Source organism: Phyllostomus hastatus, unplaced genomic scaffold (genome assembly GCF_019186645.2).
Source record: "Phyllostomus hastatus isolate PE091 unplaced genomic scaffold, TTU_PhHast_1.1 phas_contig_210, whole genome shotgun sequence".
Taxonomy (NCBI): domain Eukaryota; kingdom Metazoa; phylum Chordata; class Mammalia; order Chiroptera; family Phyllostomidae; genus Phyllostomus; species Phyllostomus hastatus.
This window is the reverse complement of record NW_025333737.1, coordinates 22305904-22329955: the sequence shown is the minus strand read 5'-3', so window position 1 is coordinate 22329955 and position 24052 is coordinate 22305904. Positions and strand designations below refer to the sequence as shown.

At 47.4% G+C, this 24052-nt stretch overlaps 1 protein-coding gene across 1 annotated transcript; it reads right to left on the bottom strand.

Moving 5' to 3' along the window:
• Window positions 1-13005: 13005 nt before the first annotated feature.
• SMIM36 (small integral membrane protein 36) lies at window positions 13006-19352 on the bottom strand. The gene is made up of 2 exons (XM_045837257.1): window positions 18814-19352; window positions 13006-14042 (listed from the first exon to the last, which is right to left on the bottom strand). The coding sequence occupies exon 1, from the start codon at window positions 19260-19262 to the stop codon at window positions 18981-18983; it is 282 nt and encodes a 93-aa protein (XP_045693213.1). The 5' UTR covers window positions 19263-19352; the 3' UTR covers window positions 13006-14042; window positions 18814-18980.
• Window positions 19353-24052: the final 4700 nt, after the last annotated feature.

The following is a 24052-nucleotide window of genomic DNA, read 5'->3' as shown; positions in this document are numbered from 1 at the left end:
TGGAAAAGATGGGGTCTCCCCTAAGATCTCTCTGCCTGACAGTGTCATAATGCCAGTGCTGTGGCCAGGAGCCGGGGACATCATCTCTCCCGCTCAGCCCTCTCCCCTCCCTGCCTTTCCATTTTCTCCTCTGAGAGCAGGGTGTGCCTTATTGAACATCGAATGCAGTCCTGTATCTACCCACAGTCCATAGTACTTTGCGCTGCACATGATAGGCAATTAATAAAATACAAGTAACACTGACTTTATAGCAGTCCACGCGAGAATAGGCCAGGAGCTTTCACTGATTTGACTTCACCACGTGACGGAGCCGCCAGGAAATGCCAGGCTTGTCCCAGGCTGGGTTAACAGAAGTGTGCAGTGGGCTGTAGGAGAACTCTGTGCTCTGAGTCGGGCAGACGCGTTCAGCAAACATTGTGTCCCATTCTGGGGATCACATGTAATGAGAGATATCACAACTGGAGACTGTCCAAAGGAGAGCCAGCCAATGGATGGCAGTATTGCAAAGTGGTTAAGACCATCCACTCCGATCCACGCGGGTCCACACTCTGATCCATGCTGTGGGACCCTGGGAGGTTCCTTAGCTTCCTACACTCTGTTTTCTCCCCTTCAGAGTGGAAGCAGTTAATAGCACCTATCTCATGGAGTCGTGGCAAGGATCGTGATGAGCATCATAAACTGTGATTTACATCTGAGGGAATTAGAAAATTTAAAGACTTAGGAGTGAGGGTGTGCTGTCAGGAGAGTGAATGGGAGGTGATATCTATTTTTAGATATTTGAACAACTGCTATTGGGAAGAGGTATTGGGCTTATTTGGGGTAAATTCACGTGGAATCAGAATTGTTACCGGGGTGGGGACCTGGCCCTGAGCGGGTTGGCCTAGGGCTAGCCGGTAGTGTGTGGGTTCTTGATTTCCCACAGGGAAGACTTCACAGCACAAGTCCAGGCACTTTTCAGAGGACACTTGTTACAGCTGGGGACAGTGAAACAGGGAAGGGCCTGGGATGCCAGGTGGGAAAGTGAGACTGGGCGGGGCTGCTTTGGCTCACTACGAAGTCAGAGAAAAGGGGATCGTGGGGGCAGGGTCGGGGGGTTAGCCTGGGACAAACCGCTGCTGTCTGTTGCTGCTCTGTGGGGTGGCAAGCCTTGTGGGGTCCCTTAAAGTTTGGGAGACGGGTGCCCGTGGGGGAGGGAAAGGGGCAGGGTGAAGGGAAAGGTGGGGGTGTGCTCCTGGGAGGGAGAGAGCAGGTGTGGACCTTTGTTTTGAGGGATTTTAAAAGTTGGGAGTTTAGGGAAGGTCTTAAGAGAAGATCTCAATAGAATATTCATCAGTTTTTTGCTGAGATACCAAAATGGGATTTATTCCCTCAGCCTCGTCTGTCCTTGGGTATGGTTGGCAAATGTCACTAACTGGGATTCTGCTATCTATCTCCCTAAGTGCAGTGGTTTAAGCTATTTACCTCTGGAGGAGAAGTGCAAACGATCGACTCTTAAGTTCCTTGGTTTAGGGGAGATAGGATTTACTAGGTGGCTGCAAACTGCTTGTTTAACTCTCTGTCTCCGTCTCCCTATTGGGCTTTCTTGTCTCAGAATTAGGTCAAAAAGTAGGATTTGACAAGAAAATAATATTGCCTCAACACATGGCAGAAATTCTGGCAATCAGCATTGTTTAAAAATGGAATTCAAGGTTACAGAGAGTGTTCAAGCAGATGCTGATGTCCGTGACTGAGCGTGTTACAGAGGGGAGCTCTGCACTGGGTGAGCGAGTTTGAGCTCTCGGGGTGCTCAGACTTGGCTGTGCCTCTGAGCCATCTCGGGGTAGAGCTCGGGGGTCTCCCATAAGCGCCTGAGCTGGTTCTGACCTGTCCTGCACTGGTAATTCAGACCCAGTGGACAGGAGGATGGGTCCCCTTCCCCTATGTTAGGCTATGATAGGATTCTGGTGGGAAGGAGCTTCAAGCAAGGCAGACCAAACATATGTTGGAGATAGTTCCTTAGAGTTGTTAAAGAGGAAAAACCACAGGCCCCCACATGGCGTCACTTGTGCTAAAAGCCCATGATATCAAACCTAGCTTTAATACCAGACCTAATTGGCATTTCAGCCTTTACCAGAAACGTGATCTTAACCAGCCAGTCTGGAACTTCCCGGTCAAGCAGCAGTAAGGTCATCTGTCACGTGGGCCCTCTGTCTCCCAGAGAAAGAACAGGCAGTCTGCAGGATAAAAACCCTTCCTTGTCTCTCCCCCAACAAAGGTGATGTCCCAGGATCAGAAATAATCCCTTTTCTTTTAACAGTTCCCTTGCCCCTTTCTCTTCCTATAAAAATCTTCCATTTGTACAACCCTCTGAGCACTCTCCTATTTGCCAGGTGGGATGCTGCCTGATTCGTTAATTGCTTAATAAATCCAATGAGATCTTCAGATTTACTCAACTGAACTTTTAAAGATTATTTATGTATTTAGAGAGATGGGAAGGGAGGGAAAAAGAGAGGGAGAGAAACACCAATGTGTGAGAGATACATCGATTGGTTGCCTCTTGCACGCCCCCACCTGGGGGCCTGGCCCCGACAACCCAGGCATGTGCCCTGACCAGGAATTGAACCAGAGAGGTTTTGGTTCACAGGTTTGCACGCAATCCATTGAGCCACACCAGCCAGGGCTGAATTCTGTTTTTTAACAGATTGGAGGTGTTAAGTGGAAGAGTAGTTGGGAGTCTAATAGGAAGAATGTGAGGGCCAGTTTGTGGAGAGCTTCAGATGCTACGTATAGGAGTTTGGAAGTTACCAAGCAAGGTTCCATGATAAACGTAGTGCGAAGGAAGTTACAAAAATTTCTCCGTCTGGAAGAGTGAGCTAAATGGTGAATAAATGCAATGCCAGACTCAATATTCCTTCCCTCTCAGAGTTCACCATCTTGGAACCTGCAACTTTAATCTTCACCTTCCATTTGCTTCATTCCAGAGCTACTGTTGGTTAGACGATATGCACTGATTGGCCGGCCGATCCATGTGCAGTGCAAAGGGGGGCTTTCGCTTGCTCAGTTCTCCCAGGTAGCAGAGGCAGCACCCACGAGTCTGCTCGACTGAGAAGCAGCAGTTTCAAGATCACGGTCTTGATGACATCAGAGGCGCCAAGGGCTGGAAGCCAATCTTCATCTTCAGGGACAGGTTTCCCCTAAGTCCAACCCGCTGAATTCCTTAATGCCAGCACTTTTGTTCTTATCTCAAGGCAATTCTTCAATTAATTAGTTGCAACTGTGAGCTCTACTGCAGGAGAAGGCACCATAACAGAAGGGGAAAGGGACGCCACCAGGGAGACACGGCGGGGTGTTCTGAGACGGCATGGCCAGGGGCTGCAGCTGATCCCATGGACCAGGACCGGCTGAAGTCTTAAAACAAAGTCTGAAACCCAAACCTACTCCCGAATCCTCAGAGAGTCAATGACACACCGACGTACACGACATGAGGCAAATGCTGTCCTTACTCAGTGTTCCTTCTACTATCTCTCCACATCCTGAGGCAATGCTCCTGAAAACAGCTTCCTGTGGGAATACATCACAGCAGCCGGGAAAGACAGTGGGGCTTGTCAGAAGCCGTGGGTTTCAAGGCTTGCTCTTCTTTCTTAGCTGTGGGATTTGGGGCCAGTCAGTTCCATCGCCTGCAGGATGAGTGTGGAGTCACCAACCTGGCAGGGTGCTGGGACCCTTATGTGTGAGAGCTCTATGATCATTCTTTGAGTGTGATAAATGCAGACCGAGTTCGTGATGGTCCGCACTGCAACCTGGCTCTCCGGCTGGGCTACCGCACGATTGCCTTGGTCCTGGCTTTGTGCCTTCATGCAGACAAACACTATTTTCTAGGATTGCCTTTGCAATTTCAGGAACATTCTCAGCCACATATATATAAATTTGCATCTTTTCAGGGAGGCACTATAATAATGTGCTGAAAGTTTGGGAGTTGGTTTCCTAGGGCTGCCTTAACCAAGTACCTAGAACTGGGTGTCCGAAAACAATAGAAATGTATTGCCTTGTGGTTCTGGAGGCTAGAAGTCTGAAGTCAAGGTGTCGGCAGGCCACAGTCTCTCTGACGGCTCTAGGGAAGAATCCCTCTTCATCTCTTCTGACTTCCGGGGCTTGCCCTCAGTCCTTGGCATTCTCTGGCGTTCTCTGGCGTTCTCTGGCATACGGATGCCTCAGTCCAGTGCCATGACCGTCTTCTCCCTGTGCGACTGCATCTCATCTTCCTTCCGTGCATGTCTATCTCTGTGTCCAAATTTCCCCTTTTTATAAGGATGCCAGTCATGTTGGATTAGGACCACCCTAATGATCTTATTTTAACTTGATTACCCTTGTAGAGACCCAAAGCCCAAATAAGGTCCCATTTGGAGGGGCTGGGGATTAGGACCTCAACGTATCTTGTGAGGGGTGTGCAGTTCCATCTGCAGCAAGAGTTATGCAGACCTGGGTTCATTGCCCTGTGCTAGACATGGTCTTAGTCAAGTTATTCACCTCTCTAAGCTTCAATTTCCTCATTCCTAAAATAAGGACTGTGTTTTAACCACTCACAGGGTTGTTATGAGATTAAAAGGAGATAGTTTTTGTTAAGTACCTGGCAAATGATGGAGAAGGCGTTTTCATGGATATATCACTCTCTTTTTTCTCTCTCTTCCACTCCTTCCTTCCTTCCTTCCTTCCTTCCTTCCTTCCTTCCTTCCTTCCTTCCACTGGTCTTTCCAAAGCCCCATGAAGGGATGGGTCCTTTGCCCAAGAGAGGCTGGGAAAGTGAATATCTGATATGTGGGGTATGGCTGGGAAATGATCACCCAGCAGGTAACCAAGTGTCATCCAGGCCTGGGTAGCTAATGTCTTTCCTGTACACCCTTCTATTTGCATTCCCCCAGAAGGACTCAGGCTTCCTCTGATATTTGCATACATAGGTGCTCAGGAACAAGTTGTAAAGGTGGATGGTGGTGCCTGCAGACTCACGGCCTCCTCTGTGACTTCTCCTGAGTCCTATGCTGCTCTATGCTCCTAACGGAGAGGGCTTTCTGCATTCCCAGTGGGACAGCAGGACCTCCAATTTTCCCCCAGATGCTGAGTCAGCCCCAGAGCCTGACACTGACTTCCAGGAACAGAGAATTTCTTGGCCTTTTGAGGCATAAACACAGCTTCTATCCAGTGTTCCCACAGGGTTCAGTGTCCTTACGATGCCCCCAGTGCAGGAATGGAACCAGCCTTCTCTATAGCATTGCTTGGGACCACAGGCCTATGTTGGGGTCTTTGCCACTTCTGAATGTGTGTTTGAATCCGGTAGTGTGCCGATGTAGCCCCCTGGCTGGGAGTCGACCCTGCATCTGCCATGCTCACCTTGGACCCAGCTGTGCTTCTTCCTAGCTGCGCGAACTTGGACAAATTCCTTCCCAGCCTTAGTCTCATTATAAATAAAATAGGGATAATGACATTCCCACCTTGGGACTGTCATGAGTATTAAGTGAGGCGATGTGCATGTCGGCCCTTGTCCCCATGTGTCCTCTCAGTCAGCGCCGTGTGGCCGCTGGCGTACAGCCTGGCCGGTGTGCCTCCGGCCCGGTGGGGGAGGGGGAGTTCCTGGCCGGGTCACCGTCACTGCTTTTACTATTAACATTCTCTCGCACCATCTGACTTCTCTTTCAGAAACATGATTATTGTTGAACAAGCCTCAAACACCCCTCCAGGCAGGGCTAGTTAGAATGCCCCGTAGTAACCTCATCACCACTTTCCTGCCGAGCTGCCCAAGCAGAGGTAGAGCAGAAAGAACTGGGTGGGACCTCATGCATGCCTAAATACTCTGGCTGTTTTTATGTATTTATTTTTTCTTTTTTGTGCAGGCTGGGCGAAAGGGCTGAGAGTACGCAGTGGACTGAACAGGAAAGGCCAGAGCAGGAAGAAAGGTATGCTCTGGAAAAAAAATGACCTTCAGCCTTTCTAAAGCCCCAGGCCTGAATACTAAATGGTTGGGAGCATTCAGACAATTGCGGTTTGTCATAAAATCAACACCTAGGGTGATAATAGTGAAGGTGGACTTGGATGCGTAAGTATTTAAAGGTGAAAATCTCTCCCGGACTCCTGGTCCCAGTGCCAGACCTGCTATAACAGACTCTTGACAATGGGAGCTGAGCGGCGGTATTTGTGACAGGCTCTCTGGGGGTTCTGTTTAGCGCTCTCGTTGGGTGATTTTGGGGATGCATTGACTTTCTGCAAACTCATCTCTCCCTTGGATAAATGCCCCCCCCCCCACCACCCAATGCAGTGTAGAAGTGCAGGATTGCTTCTGATTTCTGATACCAGTTATCATGTAGGTAGCATTTCATTGTAGCTGAAGGAACTCTGGTTTGGGATCAGGAGACCTCAAGTCTAACCATTGTTTTCTTTCAATTGCTTCGAGGGAATTGGGCTAATCATGGAACTGCTCTTTCTCAGAGAGAGCGGCTGCTCCTTCAACTGCCTTATAGTCATCACAGGGTCCGTATAACAGCAGGGCAACCACAGCCATCTCTTACATACGAAGTGACAAAATTTCTCCTCATCTTAGATTTTTCTATGCTTTCTAATTTCTCTAGGCAGGTTACAGGGTGCCACATTTTACTTATCTTGAACTTAGCTATCACATGCTCAGTAAAAAGCCAGAAGGGAAAAGCACATTTACACATGCATGCATAAGCAGACATACATTCCTTCTCTCTCTCTCTCTCTCTCTCTCTCTCTCTCTCTCTCTCTCACACACACACACACACACACACACACACACACACCTTTAATTAAACAGCCACACAGCCAGACCAGATGGCACTAAGTACCAAGATACTTTACATGTAGGCAATCTTCTTAGACCCCTGCTCAGAGCTTACACGCTTATTTTGAGTGTCATTCTAGCAGAACTTGCTTCTCTAACTTCCAAGCCTCATATAGTAGAGAAGCAGCAAACAGACAGAACACATATGGGGTAAAATAGGAAGATACGCTGAAAGCATCAAAATCCAAGTGCTGAATGCCCAGCAACAAGGCCGGAAAAAAGAGAAACATTTTAGCAGAGCAATCTGGAGCCACTGAATTTAGGGCTAAATAATTGTTGCGGCCTCCGTGGATCCTGGCTGGCTGTGACACAGCACAGTCTGGTCCCTTCTGTTTCTGAGGGTGACTGAATCATCAGGGAGGCTAAATTAAGCTCTGTCTTTTCTGTTTGGAAAGCATGGACATGGACACTCTAGCTAAGAAAGGTTTCTATCGAAAAGAGTGAAAACTTTCAAGCAAGATTTGGCTTCTGAGAACCACAGAGTTGCAAAGCATCATCATGATGATAAAATGATAATGTATCGAGGAGGTACTTGACAGTAACTTTCTCCACTGACCTGACCAACCAGAGGAGTCCTTCTGCTGCTCACCGATTGGATGCAGTTGGTGGCCTGGGCAGAGGGAAGTCTTTTTGCCATGCCAGTGTTAGATGGACCTGAACAGTTTTTCCAGAATTGTAGAGAAAGAAGTTAGAGGTAAAGAAGATGATTTAGCAGTTGCCACAATTAGCACATGTCCAAACATTCTTCCTTTTGGGTAAGTACCTGCATTTCCCACTGTGTCTGCCACGTTCCTTCCCATTTCACGTGCTCCATCCCTCCCCACCGCATGGGCCCAGGCCTATTCCTAGTGTGCAGTCCCGCTCAGTGCCACCTCCTCCAAAAAGCTACTGGAAACCTTCGGTTGAAACTGATCTCTCCTCTGAACTCCCATGGGATGTTACCGATCTCTCTCATTGTCCGTTTCAATTTCTATATTGTATTACAGGCTTTTATTTGTCTTTTTTTCTTCTTTAAATTGTGGCTTCTTTCTTTTAATAACCTGTAAATTGGTTGAGGGCAGAATCTGGATTTGATTCATTTCTCTGTCTCCAGCAGCACCTGGCACAGTATCTTACATGTCATGGGTGTTTGATACGTGCTGATCGAATGGCATCATGAGGGAATGGAGGCAGCCAATGATTCGTCTTTTGCATTTGCCAAAGCTACGTTGTTGACATGGAGAACTGGGGACTCTCGGGGAAACATGAATTTATAGGGGGAGGCATTGATGTGGAAAATTAGCACTCTGATTCTTCTTTCCTTAGGGTAGTGACAGCTTCCCCTCTTCTGTAAATGTGGGGCCCAAGAATGACGGCCTCTCCAAACGAAGAGGAAGTCTTTGCACATCCCAGTGTGGCATTACACTTGTAGCTGTAGCACCAGAGCACATTTGTGTGACACTCTGTGCTTCACTGGTTCTTAACACAAAGTGGTCTAATGATACCTTGTATTTGTGTAGCATGTCAAGTTTTAAAAGCTTTAATATGCACAATAACTTTAGATAGGACGGTGGTTATTACTCTTGCTTTTCAGATGAAGATTCTGAAACTCACTGAACTCATGTAAAATATGCAAGGTTTTATGAGAAGTGGCAGAGTGGGGGTCATTTTTGCTAATGCTCAGGGACACACCCGAGCCAGGACAACACAGAGGAATTGCTAACATAAGCCTTGTTTGTTCAGCCCAAGTGTTCTTTTGTGTCTTCGAACTCCCTCTGTCAGCATGCATTCTGTCACTCCTGTTGCACTTCCTGCTTTGTACTGTTAGTTTATTTTTTCATATATAGAGGTAATGTGATGGCTCATTTTAACTGTCAACTTGGCTAGGCCATGCTACCCAGATATTTCACCAAACCTCAGTGACGTGTTGCTGTGAAGGTATTTTTTTAGATGAGACTGACATTTAAACGAGTAGGTCTGCGAAAAGCAGACTACCCTCCGTAACATGGGTGGGCCTCACCTTATCAGTTGCAGGCCTTAAGATAAAAGGACTCAGGGATCACTGCCTCCAGAAACCTTTAGACTCAGGGTACAACATAACCTTTTCTCTGGGTCTCCAGTCAGCCTGCCTGTCCTGCAGAGTTTGAACTTGGCAGGCCCCACAATCATGTAAACAAATTCCTTAGAATAAAACAAATTCTCCCTCTCGCATTTTCTGTATGTGTATGTGTGTGCAGGTGTATACACACACATTCCATTGGTTCTGTTTCTCTGGAGCACCCTGACTAATATGGAGAGCCTCAAATTTATTAGGATAATTAGTTTTATAAATGAATTTACATTTAACATATAAGAACTTGATAAATTCACAGTGATATCAAACTTTTCTAAAAAGAAAGAAAAAGAGAAATCTCCCCACTTAAAAACAAGCAAACTGGAAACCTCAGCAAACAAACAAATGAACAAAACCCTGGATGCCACTGAAGGTCACTAGGCTTTCAAGTCCCCACTCTGACAATGGACCATTAAGAGGAAAGAGTTAAGCATTTACTCTGTTCTTCCTATGTGAACTGCACTGCAAGTAACTGAGCCCTAGTTATGAGAGACATTCTCCTCTACAAAAGAATTCCAGCCAATGAATGCAGAAGAAATGATACAGCTGGAACTCTTTTCTAACCTCTAATGCAGTAATTCAGGCAATGACCAACAGCGGGTGAAACCATGAGAAGAAAGGTTGATAAAGAACTTCACAATGGCTTAATCACGCTGACGTCCCCTGAATCCACTCTGAAAATCCGGGTATAGTACATGGAATCACCAATCTGAGAAATGCAACCCTAAGCAAGTTATAAACTTCCAGACCTCAGTTAATGACTTTAACACTGCCTGCAGTTGGTTGTACGTATTTTTTGGAGGTGTGACAGCTTTGAAATTTACCAGTTAGTGGCATCATCCTCAGCATCTGAAGGAGAGGGGGAGATCTCTGGGAAGGTACTGACCATGCCATTTGGGCCTGTGAGCAGCAGGGCGCTTTTCCTTTCTGCTTCCCTTTGCTGTCGCATGAGGGCTTGGGGCTGATGGGGCACACGGGCCCTGTCTAGCTTTGGGATCTTATGAATTTGTAAGTCAGGGCAAAATGCGCCTCTGTGAGCCATGGGGTAAGAACGGGTATGACAGCTCACGTTCCCTGAAGAATCATTTTAACTCTGGCATGAACACTTGACATTTTTGAGGATGGAAAAATACAGAAAGGAGAACATATGATATAGCCTTAGAGTGAGGGTGAGAAGTAAGCCAAATCTGCCGTATGGTCTCCCAGAAGCAGAGGAGGAGAAAACCAGTTCGGGCTCTTCATTCTCTCCTGCCCTGAGCGCCTTCCAAACAGCATGGCAGCCATGGTGTGGAATGGCATGTCACGAGGGCGCAGGGTCACATTAGGTAGGGCCGTATGCAAGTTCACTTCTTTTATTTAGAAATTGGAAAAGGTACCATCTTACACCCGCCCTATGATGATGAATATGTAAAATATACATAAAACTGGCACAAATGTAACTAAACAGTGTCGTGATTATCTCTGGGTAATGGTGTATGAGTGATTCCTATTTTCTTCTCTATCCTTCACTCAAAGTTTTCCCAATGAATAGGAATTCCTTTTTATAATCAGAAAAATATTAATGAATAATAATAAAAACAAGCATGCAATTATATGTCAGGCTGCAGGAGAGAGCACAATGTCCCCATCATGTTTCAGCCTCTGTATTTGGTGTGTTGTTAGTCATAGCTGAGCACAATGTCTAACTAACACACCCACTGAAAAAGAAACAACAAAAAAAAATTTTTACTTCCTAATCACTGCAACCATCTCAAAACAAGGTTTTAGGGGAAGTCAATGGAAAGGTACTTAGCATGGAAATAAAAGGCAATGTTCTACTAAAAATGAAGGATGGTCTCCCAGGCTCTGGTACTTCGAATCTGTTCCACATTGTTGACGTTCCAGGCGCAGTGGTAAATTCATTATTTCTACAGCTGGGGACAATAAGTTTGTTAATACACCCCAGCAACTAGGAAACCAGTGCATCACCATATGCCTCAACTGAAACCATTTGTCACGGCTTACGCTCCTTCCAAAGAGTGCAAAACAGACCTTGATTTGAAGAAGCACCAACGTGGGGACAGTTATTTGAAATGTCAGATGGAAAATATGTTAGAAAACGGGGGATGCGCATGCCTCCCGTGCTAGCAAAAGACTCAGCCCTCTGTTAAGCTTCCTTTTGCAGCCCCCTGATCAACAAGGCCCCAACGACAGGCAGTTTTTCAGAGCAAATCCCGTTGTCACTAATTGCTTCATTCTAAGGGGTCACGGTGGGAAGACAGAGGAAAGGTCAGGAAAAAGGAAGGGTCAGAAATGCCAGAGCCAGAAAAACCTTGGAGGGTTGTGCATTAACTTCCAGGCTTTCTTTCTGTAGAGGAGACAGAGAAGTCAAATGCCTCCCAGGAGGTAGCCAGTAGGCCACCATTAGCAACTGAAGCAGGAGCCTCCAGGCTGTGGGGTGGGGGCAAACGTAGGATAAGCATGTGGATGAGAAGCACACCTGGAGTCTAAGGACTCGGAGACATGGGCAGTACCAAATCAAGGAGAGACCTGCAGGCATGACTGGTGGTCTCCCTACAGGAAAAAGTATAGAGGCAACAAGGGTGACTGGGGTGGTGCTGGGGCCAGAATGCGTAGAGCGGCCGAAGGACTCGTTTCTGTTGATCTGGTTTCTCTGCCCTCCCCTTCACTGTGCATCATCTCAGCTGCTTGCATTACATGGAATCTGCTGTGTTTTCCTAGTCCCTGTGCTTAGGGACATCAGAGTAGCCCAGCCTCCTCCCTGCTGTGCCTGGGACACTTTGTCTTCACAGGGGAGTAGTTCCTACTCCACAACTGAAGTAAAAATTCTTCCTTTTCCCAACAAAGTCATCGCCAAAGGATGGAGACTTCCTACTGTGTTCAGTCCTTTACTGGGTCCTGTGGGCAGTTGGAACCAATATACAAGACACTCATTCATTTGCAGAGGTACTTAAGATCCAGCCAGAAAAAAACTCAAAAGAAATAAGGAGATTTACAAACTAACAGACGAACTGATCAGGGAATTCTGCCAAAACATCCTTAGCAGTACAAAGATCTAATCCTCTGTACTAAAATAACTGGAAAAATATTGCTCTTCATTTTACAAAAAAACCATTTTCTAGACCAAGTCCTTAGATGGGGTTCCCACACCCACTCATCCAGGGCAAAACCCTGGGGTTAGGTGAGGGGAGATTGGAGGTATGTGTTCCTGTTACACAAAGACAAGGTCAGGAGGTGGTGTAGAATGTGCAGAGCAGTGAGCTCCACCGTGAGGTTCTGTAAGATCCATGTAATGTACATGTAATTTAGAAATATATGCATATGTTTACATATAATACGTAACTATGAACCTGTACTCATTTAAATATATGCATATTTAAATATATGTAAATGTACACTTAAATATATATGTACATGTTTACATATACATACACACCCGCACATAGGCGAGTACTAAGATTTTCTTTGCTGAAAGGAATGTATGCTCACAGGTGTTTGGAGACCACTGGGTCAAAGATTGGGCTTCAGAGTCTTCCCTGCCCAAAATGTGTAAAAGTGGGAAAATGAGAGTACTGCTTAGGGTTGTAGTGAACATTCAGGAAATATTAGACAAAGTGCTTGGTGAGTTTTCCTGCTGCTTGGCAAGCTTCCTCAGCACACAACTTGCATCTGTCGTGTGCATATGTATTCCCCAGGCCTGGGACGAGGCCTGTGCAAAATAGATGCTTTGCAGATACCTGTTGAATGGATGGATGGCGGTCAGTCGGTATATGCAATTGCTTCCACATTAGCGTAACTCCACCTGTGTCTGTGCTGTACGAGCAAAAGCAGTGGAGTACACAGAAGTGATAACAGCATGGCGATTGATTTGTACCATATATAAAAATACGTAAATCATTCACAAACTCAGGTAGCCTATTTTTAGTAATACATGATTTGCAGCACACCTCACAAGTAATGGTGATTCGCCAATGTACTGTCCACTACGCACGGGGAGGATGATCCGCATGCATCTGTGGGTATGAACCAACTGCAATTACTGAACTCAATTACCCCTCGTGACCAAATCTGATTGGATTCTTTCATGAGACATGTTCACATGAATCACTGTATTAACATTGCTTCATTATAAAACCCAAAAGGGGAAAAGGGGAGAATAGTGAATGTGATGTATAAGAGCAGAAGAGATCTAGGTTAGACAAAGGGATACCCTCTCGATGGCGAGAGTTGTTAAATTCAATCTCGTTACCATTAAAGAAACCATTTGTTTCTGTGTCTGGATCTGCTTTCTCTCCTGAGCAGGGGCCCAGTGACTCTTACATACAGCTCTTCTCCAAAACTGTGTCACGATGTTAGCTTTTCTCCCTCCCCTCCCGGCATGCAACTTTTCCCTGGTAAGTTTCCATGATAAGAACATCCTTATCAATTCTGACAAACAGTGCAGACTCCAAATTCCGCGACCACGTCTCTGCCACAGAGCCACTCTCGGGCGAGGTTACGTCCTCCCTTGGAGCAGCACACTTGTCTCTCTCTTGCTCCTTGTCCCCCTCCCATGCCAGTTCGTCATCTTTCTGGTAACTTCAGAGCTTTGCGGGCCTGTCAACCTGAGATTGCAGTGGAGGCCACCAGGCTGTACCAAACCGAGAGCCAGCCCCTGGCTGGTGTTTCCTGCGGTAACGGTGGAGTCCAGAGAAGCCTTGAGCAAACAATAAACATGGGCAGACTACTTCCCACTATCTTGGGAGGTTGTGAAGTAGCTCAGATCTTCCTTTACCCTGGTGTCACAAAGAGTGTATCTGGAACACGGAGAGCCCAAGGCGGTCGAAGTCCAAATGAGCTGTTACCACAGAGGAAGATAACAAATGCTCTCTTACTTTCTGTAATTCAACCACTTCTGTTCTCAGGGAAGATGAAGTAATGAGAGAAAGGCTGTCCTTGATACTCCTGAGTGAGCCTGGACTGTGTCTGCCCTCTGGTTCTCAGGGGGTTTTGCCCTCATCAAGGGGATTGTGTTATTTGGGGCTCCCCTGCAGTAAAGGCAGTGAGAGACGTGTCACGAACCTGTGGCCTTCCTGCGTCCAGCACGCTGACACACTCTGTGACGGCAAGGATCCCGGGCAGCTATGGAATTAAAGGGCACATGGTGGACTGAGTCAGAATCTCTGAGTCCTACTAATCAGACTCTGTCAACTTAAATATTTTATGCAAGACAATATGCACCACCCTTGTTTCTAAAATAAGAACAGCGGTTCCCTCCCCCGCCCCCTGCACATTTTCAGGAAGATTAAATGATGTGCCTGGGATTCACTAAGTGGCTTTTGAAGTATCTATGAGCTATCTGGAGGGACTTGGATTTTTTAGGGCTAGTTCTGAGCTTTTTAAAAAAAAAATTTAGTTTTTTGCTTCCACCCCATAGGTTTGCCCTTGGACGCCATAACATCTTTTCTTTGACACTTATCCCGTGTGGCTTTTTATAGAACTGAGAGTTCTATATCTTTTACATATTATCTAGAGAAATAAGTAATTCTCCTCTTAGAGACGTTTATACTCTATTTCATCTTTTTTTATGAATTGATTTGAGAGAGAGAGAGAGAAATATCAATTTGTTGTTCCACTTATTTATGCATTCATTGGTTGACTCTGGTATGTGCCCTGACCAGGGATTGAACTCACAACCTTGATGTATCAGGACAATGCTCCAACTAACTCAGCTACCCAGCCAGGGTTCATCCTCCTTAAAAACACAACAAATGGTTACTCTGCTTGTGCAGGATCTGTATTCCAGGACACTCTGATATGGCTTGCCCTTCCAGCTTCTGCCCAAAGCCCCAAGTCGGCCTGCCACTGTCCCATCCAGAAGAAGTATGTTACTGCCCAAAAGGGCCTTGAAATGCTGAGCATCCCACCCATGTCCTAAACATCCCTCTCAGACACTGCATTAGTGTTCAGGGATTGTCCTAACAGAGCACCATGAACTGAGGGCTTAACCAGTGAGAATGTGCTATCTCTCAGGCCTGGAGGCTCAAAGCCCGAGATGAAGGTGTTGGCAGGGCCACGCTGCCCCCGAAGGCGTGGGGAATGACGTGTTCCAGGTCTCCCTTCCACCTGCTGGTAGTTCCTTGGCAAGTGGTCACCTAACTCCAGGCTTCACGTGGCATTCTTCCTGTGTCTCTGTGTGTGTCTGTGTCAAGATTTCCCCTTTTTATAATAAGGACATCTAGTCATATTGGATTCAGGGCCCACCTTAGCTAATTGCACCAGTATTGGCCGTATTTCCAAATAAGATCCCATTCTGAAGTACTGGGGGGAAAGACTTCCACATATGGATTTTGGGGAGACACAGTTTAACCTGTAACAGACACTTCCTCCTCTTTCAAATGTGTACTGCACGTGGCAGCTCTCCAACCTCAGCCTTTCCTCCACACCCGGCCTTGGGTCCCCCCGAAATGACCTGACCGGCCTGAGCAGTCTCTGGCCTCCACGGGAGGAGGGCCCCCATTATCTTCATTGTATCTGCTGATAGAACAATAGTGGTGTCCATTTAGTTGAAATCCTACCAACTGCAAGATACTTCATGTATGTTATTCTAAACCTTGCCAACATGAACATTACACTCATGTTTAAGGTGAAGAAAAAGACGGAGGAAGTTAAGTGATACAGAAAAGCCTCCCTAGCAGGTCGCAACAGGAGGAGATTTGAGCCCAGCGTCTCGGGTGCAAAGCCCTGTCTTAGCCCACTGCACCCGGCGTCTTACGGAACGCCAATAGACAACATTCTGGCCGAGTCACAACAATCAATTCACTCTTCTTCTGCTGGAATCCACGGTCATTTTATTCAGAGGGAAAAAAGCATAAAGACCATTTGAATTTTTAACCGACACTATTAAGCAGCCGCCCAGACATGCAGTTGTAGCGTGGGTGAGAGAGGGGGTGGAACAAACTCGGGTTTGCTAGTCTTCTTGAACAGCTGTGAAGAGAAAAAAAACCCCCCGAGAACAGAAGGCCACACGTCTTCAACTGACTTCAAGTCCTGCCTCCCCCGGGGACCAGCTGTGTGGTCTTGCACAAATCCTAGCGCCTCCCTGCGCCTCCATTTCCTTATCGTCAAACTAGTGTTAATTGTGTCTCTCTCCTAGGCCGGGGGAGGGTTCAGTGAGACAGGAATAGAGAGGATCTGGCCTGTAGCACACACTCCTGATAACTCTCCGTTCTCTCCCTGCCTCCCCTCACTTTGGACGTGTTCTGTTTGTGTCCTTCCCACAGCGTCATCCACGTTAGGTCGGACACTGCATCTGCTCTAATAAAAATGGTGCCTGGCGGGAGAATAATGAATGAAAAGTAGGCAAAAGAAGGTATCCTAAGCCTATAAGGAAGCAGAGAGAAGGCAGTATTTGAATGTTTCAAGTAGCTTCTTGGTTCTAGCTGCCAATCCATTCCACTAGGTTTTAAGGCATTAGTTCAAAGGTCACGGCAACGCAACTAATCATTCCATTGGGAAATACAGCTTTGTTCAAAAATAAGAAATAAATCCCAACATTTAAAAACACAGGCAGGAAAGAGACAGGGCTCTAGAAAGAGCTATGAAGACAAAAAGGAAAATGGAAATAATAGGATTTTAGTCCCAGATCTGAAGCCAAACGCTGTTGGGAAAATCACTCTGCCCTCTGCTTCCTCACTGGTAAAACCCCTGTGGTTCTTTCAGATTCTCAGCGCACTCGCTATTCAGAAAAGGTTGTTTTAAATGCTGTGCGGCTGGTTCCTGCTTGAAGAACACAAATTAAATGAAACACTTGAAATGAACCAGAGGCTTAGAAAAGCTTAATACCTTTTATTCCGGCATTCATCTGAGAGTCTTTGTAGTTTCCTTCTTCTTTAAAAAAAAAATCTCCCCTGACTTTAGTTCTGTTCCCTTTATCTGTTGTTATTATGATTGTTTTTTTCTGCTCCTTTGCTTTCTTTTGCTTGAAATTTATTTTTCTACCCACCATCTCTGTTAATCAATTGGTCCCAACATGACATGGAAACATAATTGAGAATATTTATATTTTACAAAATGTTGGATGATGTTTGCTTCATGTCTCAACTTTAAAATGAGAGGAGGTAAGCATTTCATCTTTCTCTTCAAAAGCTAAATTAATTATTGTCATCACTCTTATTAGTCCACTGATTTTTCTCCACTGATATGTATACTCCCACGGCAGAGGAAAGAAAGGAAAAGGCGGGGGTCACACCTGGGAGAGGGCGGGGCGTAGAAGCTGCCTGTGGATGGACCGCATACTCTTTCCTTTTCTATTTTCATTATTAAAGGGGGGGATGGCTTCTTGACCATAAAAGAAAAAAATTCCCCTGAAGGATTTTTAATATAATTTTCAAAGCATATATTTTCAGAGAAAACATGATTTTCTAAGAAAACATAAACAAAACCAAAAATAAGTGTTATAAATCTGAAAACAAAATAACTGGAACGATCTTTATTTTTGTTATGACTACCTCACAATCCAAAGGCTCACGGATACCCATCGCCGAAGCTCGCAGGGCAGGGCAGCCCCTCCCCTTCGGTTTTCTGTAGGAAAGATCGACATTTAACTTCTCTCTTCGTCCTTCACAGTTTCGGAAACCACCGGGCTTTCAAAATCAGCGACCTCGATAAGGTCTGTTTCCAAGCTTTGTTGATGCTTTTTTTTGTCTCTATGACGCTGTCTCCTGTCCTACGCTCCCAGCCCCCAGCACACTTCTGTCTTTCTAGAAAGTAGCTGCTCCTCTTTCCAGACGAACCATCTTATCTTTGATGCCTGAGTCTGAGATGAAACTGGCCATTCAACGTGATGCACGTGCTTCTCGAGCGCTTCTTACATGCCGGGCACTCGTCTCTCTACGGACTCCCGCACTCTCCAGATTTCTAGCAGCGCACTGGCGATGCCTCCGTGTCCTTCGCTGTCTCAGTCACACCGGATCCCTCGCTTCCTGTGGGGCGGCCGAGGCGGAGGGCAGGGCCGTGGCACACTCACTTCTTTGTATTGCCACACAAGGCCTCCTCGGAAGAAAGGTGCGGCCAGTCAACCAAGTGAACGTGTAGGTTGCTCTGAGCTTGGGGAAGAGAGGCTTGATAGAAACACACTCACAGTGGAGACAACCATTCAAAGTTGTGGCAACAGATGAATGAGCAGGGAAACAAACGTGCTAGTTACTGGCAATGATGAAAGGGAGTGAGAAGAGAGTGAGCAGTGCTCAGTGGGATGGAGACGCCAAGTTGCGGGCCACAACACAGCGCTGGGAGCCTTCAGTAGTTCTGCATCGGACCAGGTCAGATTTGAGGAGCTTAAACTTCTTGGGAAGGAGAGTGAAGGAGCATAATAATACAATCATCATAACAGCTAACCCGGGGTGCCAAGTACTGTCTCAAGTGCTTTCGGTGAATTAACTTACTTAAATTCCGCAAATAGCCTGCAAGAGCTACCAATAGCTCTGTGCCACAGATCGGTGGCCCTGGTCACACAGCCAGTATTCTGGCCTGTCACACAGCTTGTCAGGGGAGGGGGCAGAGTTTGAACTCAGGCTGCAAGCTTTGTCTATTAGCTGCAAGGCTCTACAAGGACTGTTTCCATGCTGGCGCACAGCGGGAAACACGACGTGGGGAGCTGGTGCACATAGAAATCTTAAAGAGTCTGGAAAGGCTCAGTGATTGGCTTGAAAAGAAAGGACTGGCTAAGCGTAGGCTACGCTGGAGCTCATCTCACTCCCCATCACACACACACCGTGGCACCGCCTTCTTGAACCCCCTCCTCACACGCCAATCTCTCCAGAACTGGCGTCACTGGGGATGTGCCGGTGACCAGCTCCCCTGGACAACAGCAGCTAGAGAACTTGACCTCATACCACTTTGGGTGTCTTACCTTAAGCACGCGGGTTATCCACGCGGGGCGCAGAGGGAGCAGCAGGGAAGACAGGGCTCCCACGGCGGCGGCCGGGCGGGACCTGTGTGCTGCGAGGGCTGCGGCCCCTTGGAGGATAGCTTGTCCAGGCTGTCTCGTGCTCTCTCCCCAGGGTCGCCCAGCCAGCCTCACACCATCGTGCTTTTCTTCCCTGGAGGAGTGGGGTTTCCGAAATGCAGGCCGGGGCCCCTCACCCAGGGGTCCCCCGGGGTGCTTTGCTGCATCACCACCACGCGGAAGGAGGGCTGGGCATCCAGCGCGGCCTCGGGCGCGTACTCCTTACTGGGGTCCTTGCCCCGGCAGTCATACAGCATACAGGAGACGAGGAAAACCAGGAGCAAGATGACGTAGCTCGCAACTAGGATGATCAGGTTCAAGGTGACAGGGTCGATCTCCAGGTAAAACTCCATGACGTCTCTCAGGGTTGGGGAGCAGGTCCAGAGAAAGGCCACAGGGCCAGTTTGGGGATTGCAGGGAGCAAGCCCCAGCACATCCGCATAGCTACATTGGCTCTGGAGCAAAAATACATTGATCCCCGGGGCTTTAGGAGACCTCACGGATTACAGCTGCTCGGTTTAATAACTTAAGCTCTTGCCGTTAATACCACAGTCACCAAAACACAGACACTGTCTCTCATCAGCTCAGCTAAGCAGAGAAAGGGAAACAGGAAAAGAAATGACCTGAGTGTTAACCAAGCAAAGTGTCCACACAATTCGTCCTCCAGTCAGGCCCGTGGGGAGCAAAAGTAAGTGCTGTCAATGAGCTCACCACGAGCCAGTTGGCTTGCCCTGGACAAAGTGTGAAGAATGGACCCCTCTTATATAAGGGAGGTTTAAATGCCACCTGTCTGTACATGGAGCGCTCGGCCAACAGGTCCCTGGGCTCTGGGAATCAATGTGTTCCTTTAATTTAGGAGTTCCTTTAGTTCAATCAAGAGGAGGACACCTAGGGCCTGACATTTTCATCTATTCTTCATTTGATGGTTTTCAGAGTTCATTAATTCAAAAGCCCTTTGTGAGCCGCTCCTGTGTTCCAGGCACCGTGCTAAGCAATAAGAAGAGAAGTGTTAAGTCCAGCAGGGAAGACAGGCATTAAACCAATAATTGCGTGGTTGCCATTTAAGAACCATGGTCATAAATTTATGAATGACAAGGAGGGGTGACCAGGAGAGTGTGTCCCAAGGTGGGTCAGAGAAAGCTTCCCTGAGGAAGAGATGTTTAACCTCTGACCTGAAGGACAGGCAGAAGTTAGCTAGGTTAGGACCGGTGGGGAAGAGTATTCTCACCACAGAGAACAGCATTTGTGAGAGATCTGAGCAGGGAGAAGCCTGGGAACCTGGAGGAAATGAAACAAGGGCACTGTGATTGGAGAGAAGAATGAGGAGCCCAAGGGGAGAGGGGTAGGCGGGGTCAGATTGCAAGGGGGCTGGTGGGCCATACTAGGGACTTGGCTGCTGGAGCAGTGGGTGCCACTGAGTCATCTCACGCAGGGGAGCGATGTGGAACTATTTGCAGGTTAAAGAGCACTTTGGCTGCTGTGTGGAAGCAGGAGGATAAGCTGATGGAAAGAAAGATATGATAGAATATAGGTGTTCCTTGATTCTTAAATCATCATGCCACCTCAGCTGCAGCCCTGGCCCAACAGTCCTGGAGAGAACCAACTGCATGACAGTGGCACGGGGACCCGTGCTCAGAAGGAACCCCGCCCCCTCCACTGGGGTTGCTGTCACCATCTTGAAATTTCTCAGAATTTTTAAATTTTTCACTGGCCTCACAAATTATGTATCTGGCCTTGGTCTCATCTATGCATCTTTGGCTACAAAGGGCCATTTCTCCCAGAGCTAATGGGACTCTTTGGAGCAAAGGCCAGAACTCCCAGAGGTTTGCCAGTTTCTTATGCTCATTAAGGTTTAATGGCCTAGCAGCTTCCGGTTTGGCATCTTTTGCCCGGCGTCCATGGGAGCCCAAGTGTGTGGGGATGCTGCAGAGAGGAGTTCTTATCGATCTGCAGGCCCTTTTCAAACAACACCCTCCATGACTCTACGGTCCTGGACTAACCTGTGGAATTGTGCTCAAGAAGATGAGTGGTTCCCTAACACCCCAGGTTTCAGACCAACCTCACTGCAATCAGTTGGACTTCTTCGGAAGTCAGATTCCCGGATCAGCCCCAGACCTATGGAGTTAGAACCTTTGAGGCTGGAGTCTGGGAAGCTGCACTGGACCCTTCTGATAGGCACCCGGGGTGGAGAGTCATGGCCACAGGGGAGAGGGAGAAGGACGTGTAGAAAATGGGCTGCCACCGCTTTGGCTGGCTGCCGAGAGCAGCCATAGGAGGCCTTCAACACAGAATTCAGCATCATCTGCGTTCTGAGGCCAATGGGCTTGTTTGTCAGGAGGAATCCTTTTCCTGGTGGCAATTCGAGTTTACCAAGCTCATAGGAGACTGACGTTTAGAACAGAATACCAATGTATGAAGTTACGGTGAAAAATGTAACTGTCATAGGTCAGGAGGGCTTATGCGGGAATGACGTAGCCTTTTCTTCCTGGAGGCAGAGCTACAAAGTCCACTCATAACCAGCAAGTGCACTTATAGCCTTGGCAGACATAGGATCTCAGTAGTTGGACTTGTCCAGTGCTCTGTGCGCAGTGGTCCGTCCGATCACAGCAGGGCTTTCCGCCGCAGCATTGTGGACGTTAATTACTTTCTGCTGCCTACTCTGAACTCTGGATTCTTGACTTCTGTAGCAAACTGATGTCTGTATAGTGCAGGTTCTGCCATGTAACAATATTTTGGGAACATTCCCTGATGGCTTGCAATAGATGACACCAGGATTTGCTAACATTGACTCCGAAATGAGAACTGGGTGCGTTTTAGTCTACATGAAATTAAACCGAAAGACACATGCAGCAATTCTGTCCTATCAAGTGGAGTTTTCACATCAGCTCCAGGTTTCTCAGTACGACAGTGATAACCCTTCATCGTGCTGGCTGGTCCGGTCGGGCCTCCTCTCTGCAGCGGGGCTGCTTATCTCCACGGTGCCCTAGAATATTTTGTTCAAGGCTATTGTTTTTGGATCAGTATCTTGTTACTATCTGCCCAGGGTTTTTTGTCTTTGTACCTACCAGTGCTCAAAGGTCATTGTAAGTCCAGCCTCGTGGAGGCTTCGATTCCTTCCAACGTGTTCAGTGAGATGCTGGCTGCTTGTTGTGCTCACCTAACTCCAGGGTGGCTGCTCTCCTCACATTGCTGCCAGCCTCTTGGGAGCCTCTTTCCTTCTTTCTTTAAGAAACTTTCCTCTTGCACCATCTAGTGGCCACAGCAGAGACAGCTAAGTAAAGAATAGAAAGTTGTCAAAAGACACATTGGAACTGTAACTTCTAATCAGCTGGAGAGGGTGACAGAGATAATAACAACAAGCTGCGTTCCCAAACAGCCCGTTGAGGTAGTCGGGAATAGTCAGTCCTTTGTCTCTTCACAGACCTGTACTGTGACCTTATCCTGTGCTGGCAGGGTGCTAAGGGCTTTGGAGCTCCACGATGTGGAAAATACCAGAACTGTGCTAGGTGCCCAGGGCTAGCACTAACAAGGAGAGGAGTTACGAACCCTGCTGTAGAAAGAGGAAAGTGAATTCAGAGAGGTGATGGAATTGTAATGAGCTGATTCTCATTCCTTTTCTCCCTCTCTCCTCTCCATCTGTTTTCTACCGACTGAGATATAAATTAAATACCTACAGAGAATGCCTCATGCTGTGTGCTCTGGGGCACTCAAAACCCAACCAGGCCGCTATCCCACGGGCCCTCAGTTGTACACATACCTACGTACACTGTGGTGCATTCTGTCTGCTGACCTGGACCGTCCCTGAATAATGCCAGGTAGACCCGTGCTCTCTGTCGATGCATTTCTAGGCAACATGTCAAGGCAACTAGAGCTTATTCTTTGAAACGCCAACATGCTTTTGTATTTTAACTATTCTAGATATGAATTCATTTCTAATGTTACTCTGCGCCTTACATCCTCAACCAAATGCAATGCCCCAGATGTCTCAGTGCAGTGTACGTTTTAATAACTTTGGAGGCCAAAATGTCACAAGCTTGTAAAAAAATAATGGTTAAGTTTGGTTATGTTACAGTTGAGGACGTTGAAGCTCGAGGAAGGGACTTGCTCAGGGCCAGCAGATGGTAAATGACTGAAACAGGACTTTAAGCCAAGATTTTTGAATTCTAATCTAGTGCTTTGTTCCCCTGGAGCTGCCGACTAGATAGAGGGGAAGGTGGCAGAGGGCTTGGTGCTACAGACGCTGGAGGGGTGAGAGTGGCAGTGGTGATGGCCACATGCTGGCCGTCTGTATTTTCGAAAGGCCACCTGACCTACGAATTGGCGCTAAGAGAGCGTGACCCACTCTCCCAGCCCACTGTCCCTCTCGAGTTCCCGGTCAGAATCTAGAGTGGCTCATCCGGAAGCTTCTGGAAAAACACGGTCACATTTTAAATCACAGAATGACTTCAAGAAATTTTTCTGCCTGGACTAGGTGGAACAGAGTCTCCCTCCAGATACATACCTGCTTGGGAACTCAGCACGTGCCTTGGTTTGGAAACAGCACTTTTGCAGGTACAGTCAGTTATGACAAGGTGGAGACAGGCGGGGGTTAAATCCAGTGGCTGGTGTCGTTCTGTGAAGGCCGTGGGAAGACAGGGACCTACAGAGCGGAGAGTGGCGTGAGAAGATGGCAGCGGAGACTGCAGGGAGGCACCCCGAAGCCAGGAATGTTGAGGGTTTCTGGCGACCACCAGGAGCTGGGAGGGAGGCGCGGGACAGGCTCTCCCTCAGAGCCTGTAGGAAGAGCCAGCCCTGCTGGTACCTGGGCCTCTGACCTCAAGTCTCCACAGCTGGGAGAGAATACATTTCTTTTCCTCCCAGTGACCCAGGTGGTGGTATTTCGTCAAAGCCGTGCTGGGAAAACAATCCATCATCTATCTGCTGCTTATATAAGACCAGGTGGGGCTTGGAGCACACTGTGAGGTATCCTAAGCTCCTTTAGACCTCCCTTTACTTTATCTTGGCATTTGTCCCTTCTGGCCCATGGCCTGGTTCCTGGCTGCTGCTTCTTACACGTGGCTCCACGAACAAAATGCCTGAGATAAAAGAAAATTCCTGCAAGTGAAATTTACTTCCACAGAAAGTAAACACAAGCCCTTCAGTT

Coding starts and splice junctions, on each gene's coding strand:
- SMIM36 (XM_045837257.1), bottom strand. CDS start 19,262: ATGGAGTTTTACCTGGAGATCGACCCTGTCACCTTGAACCTGATCATC.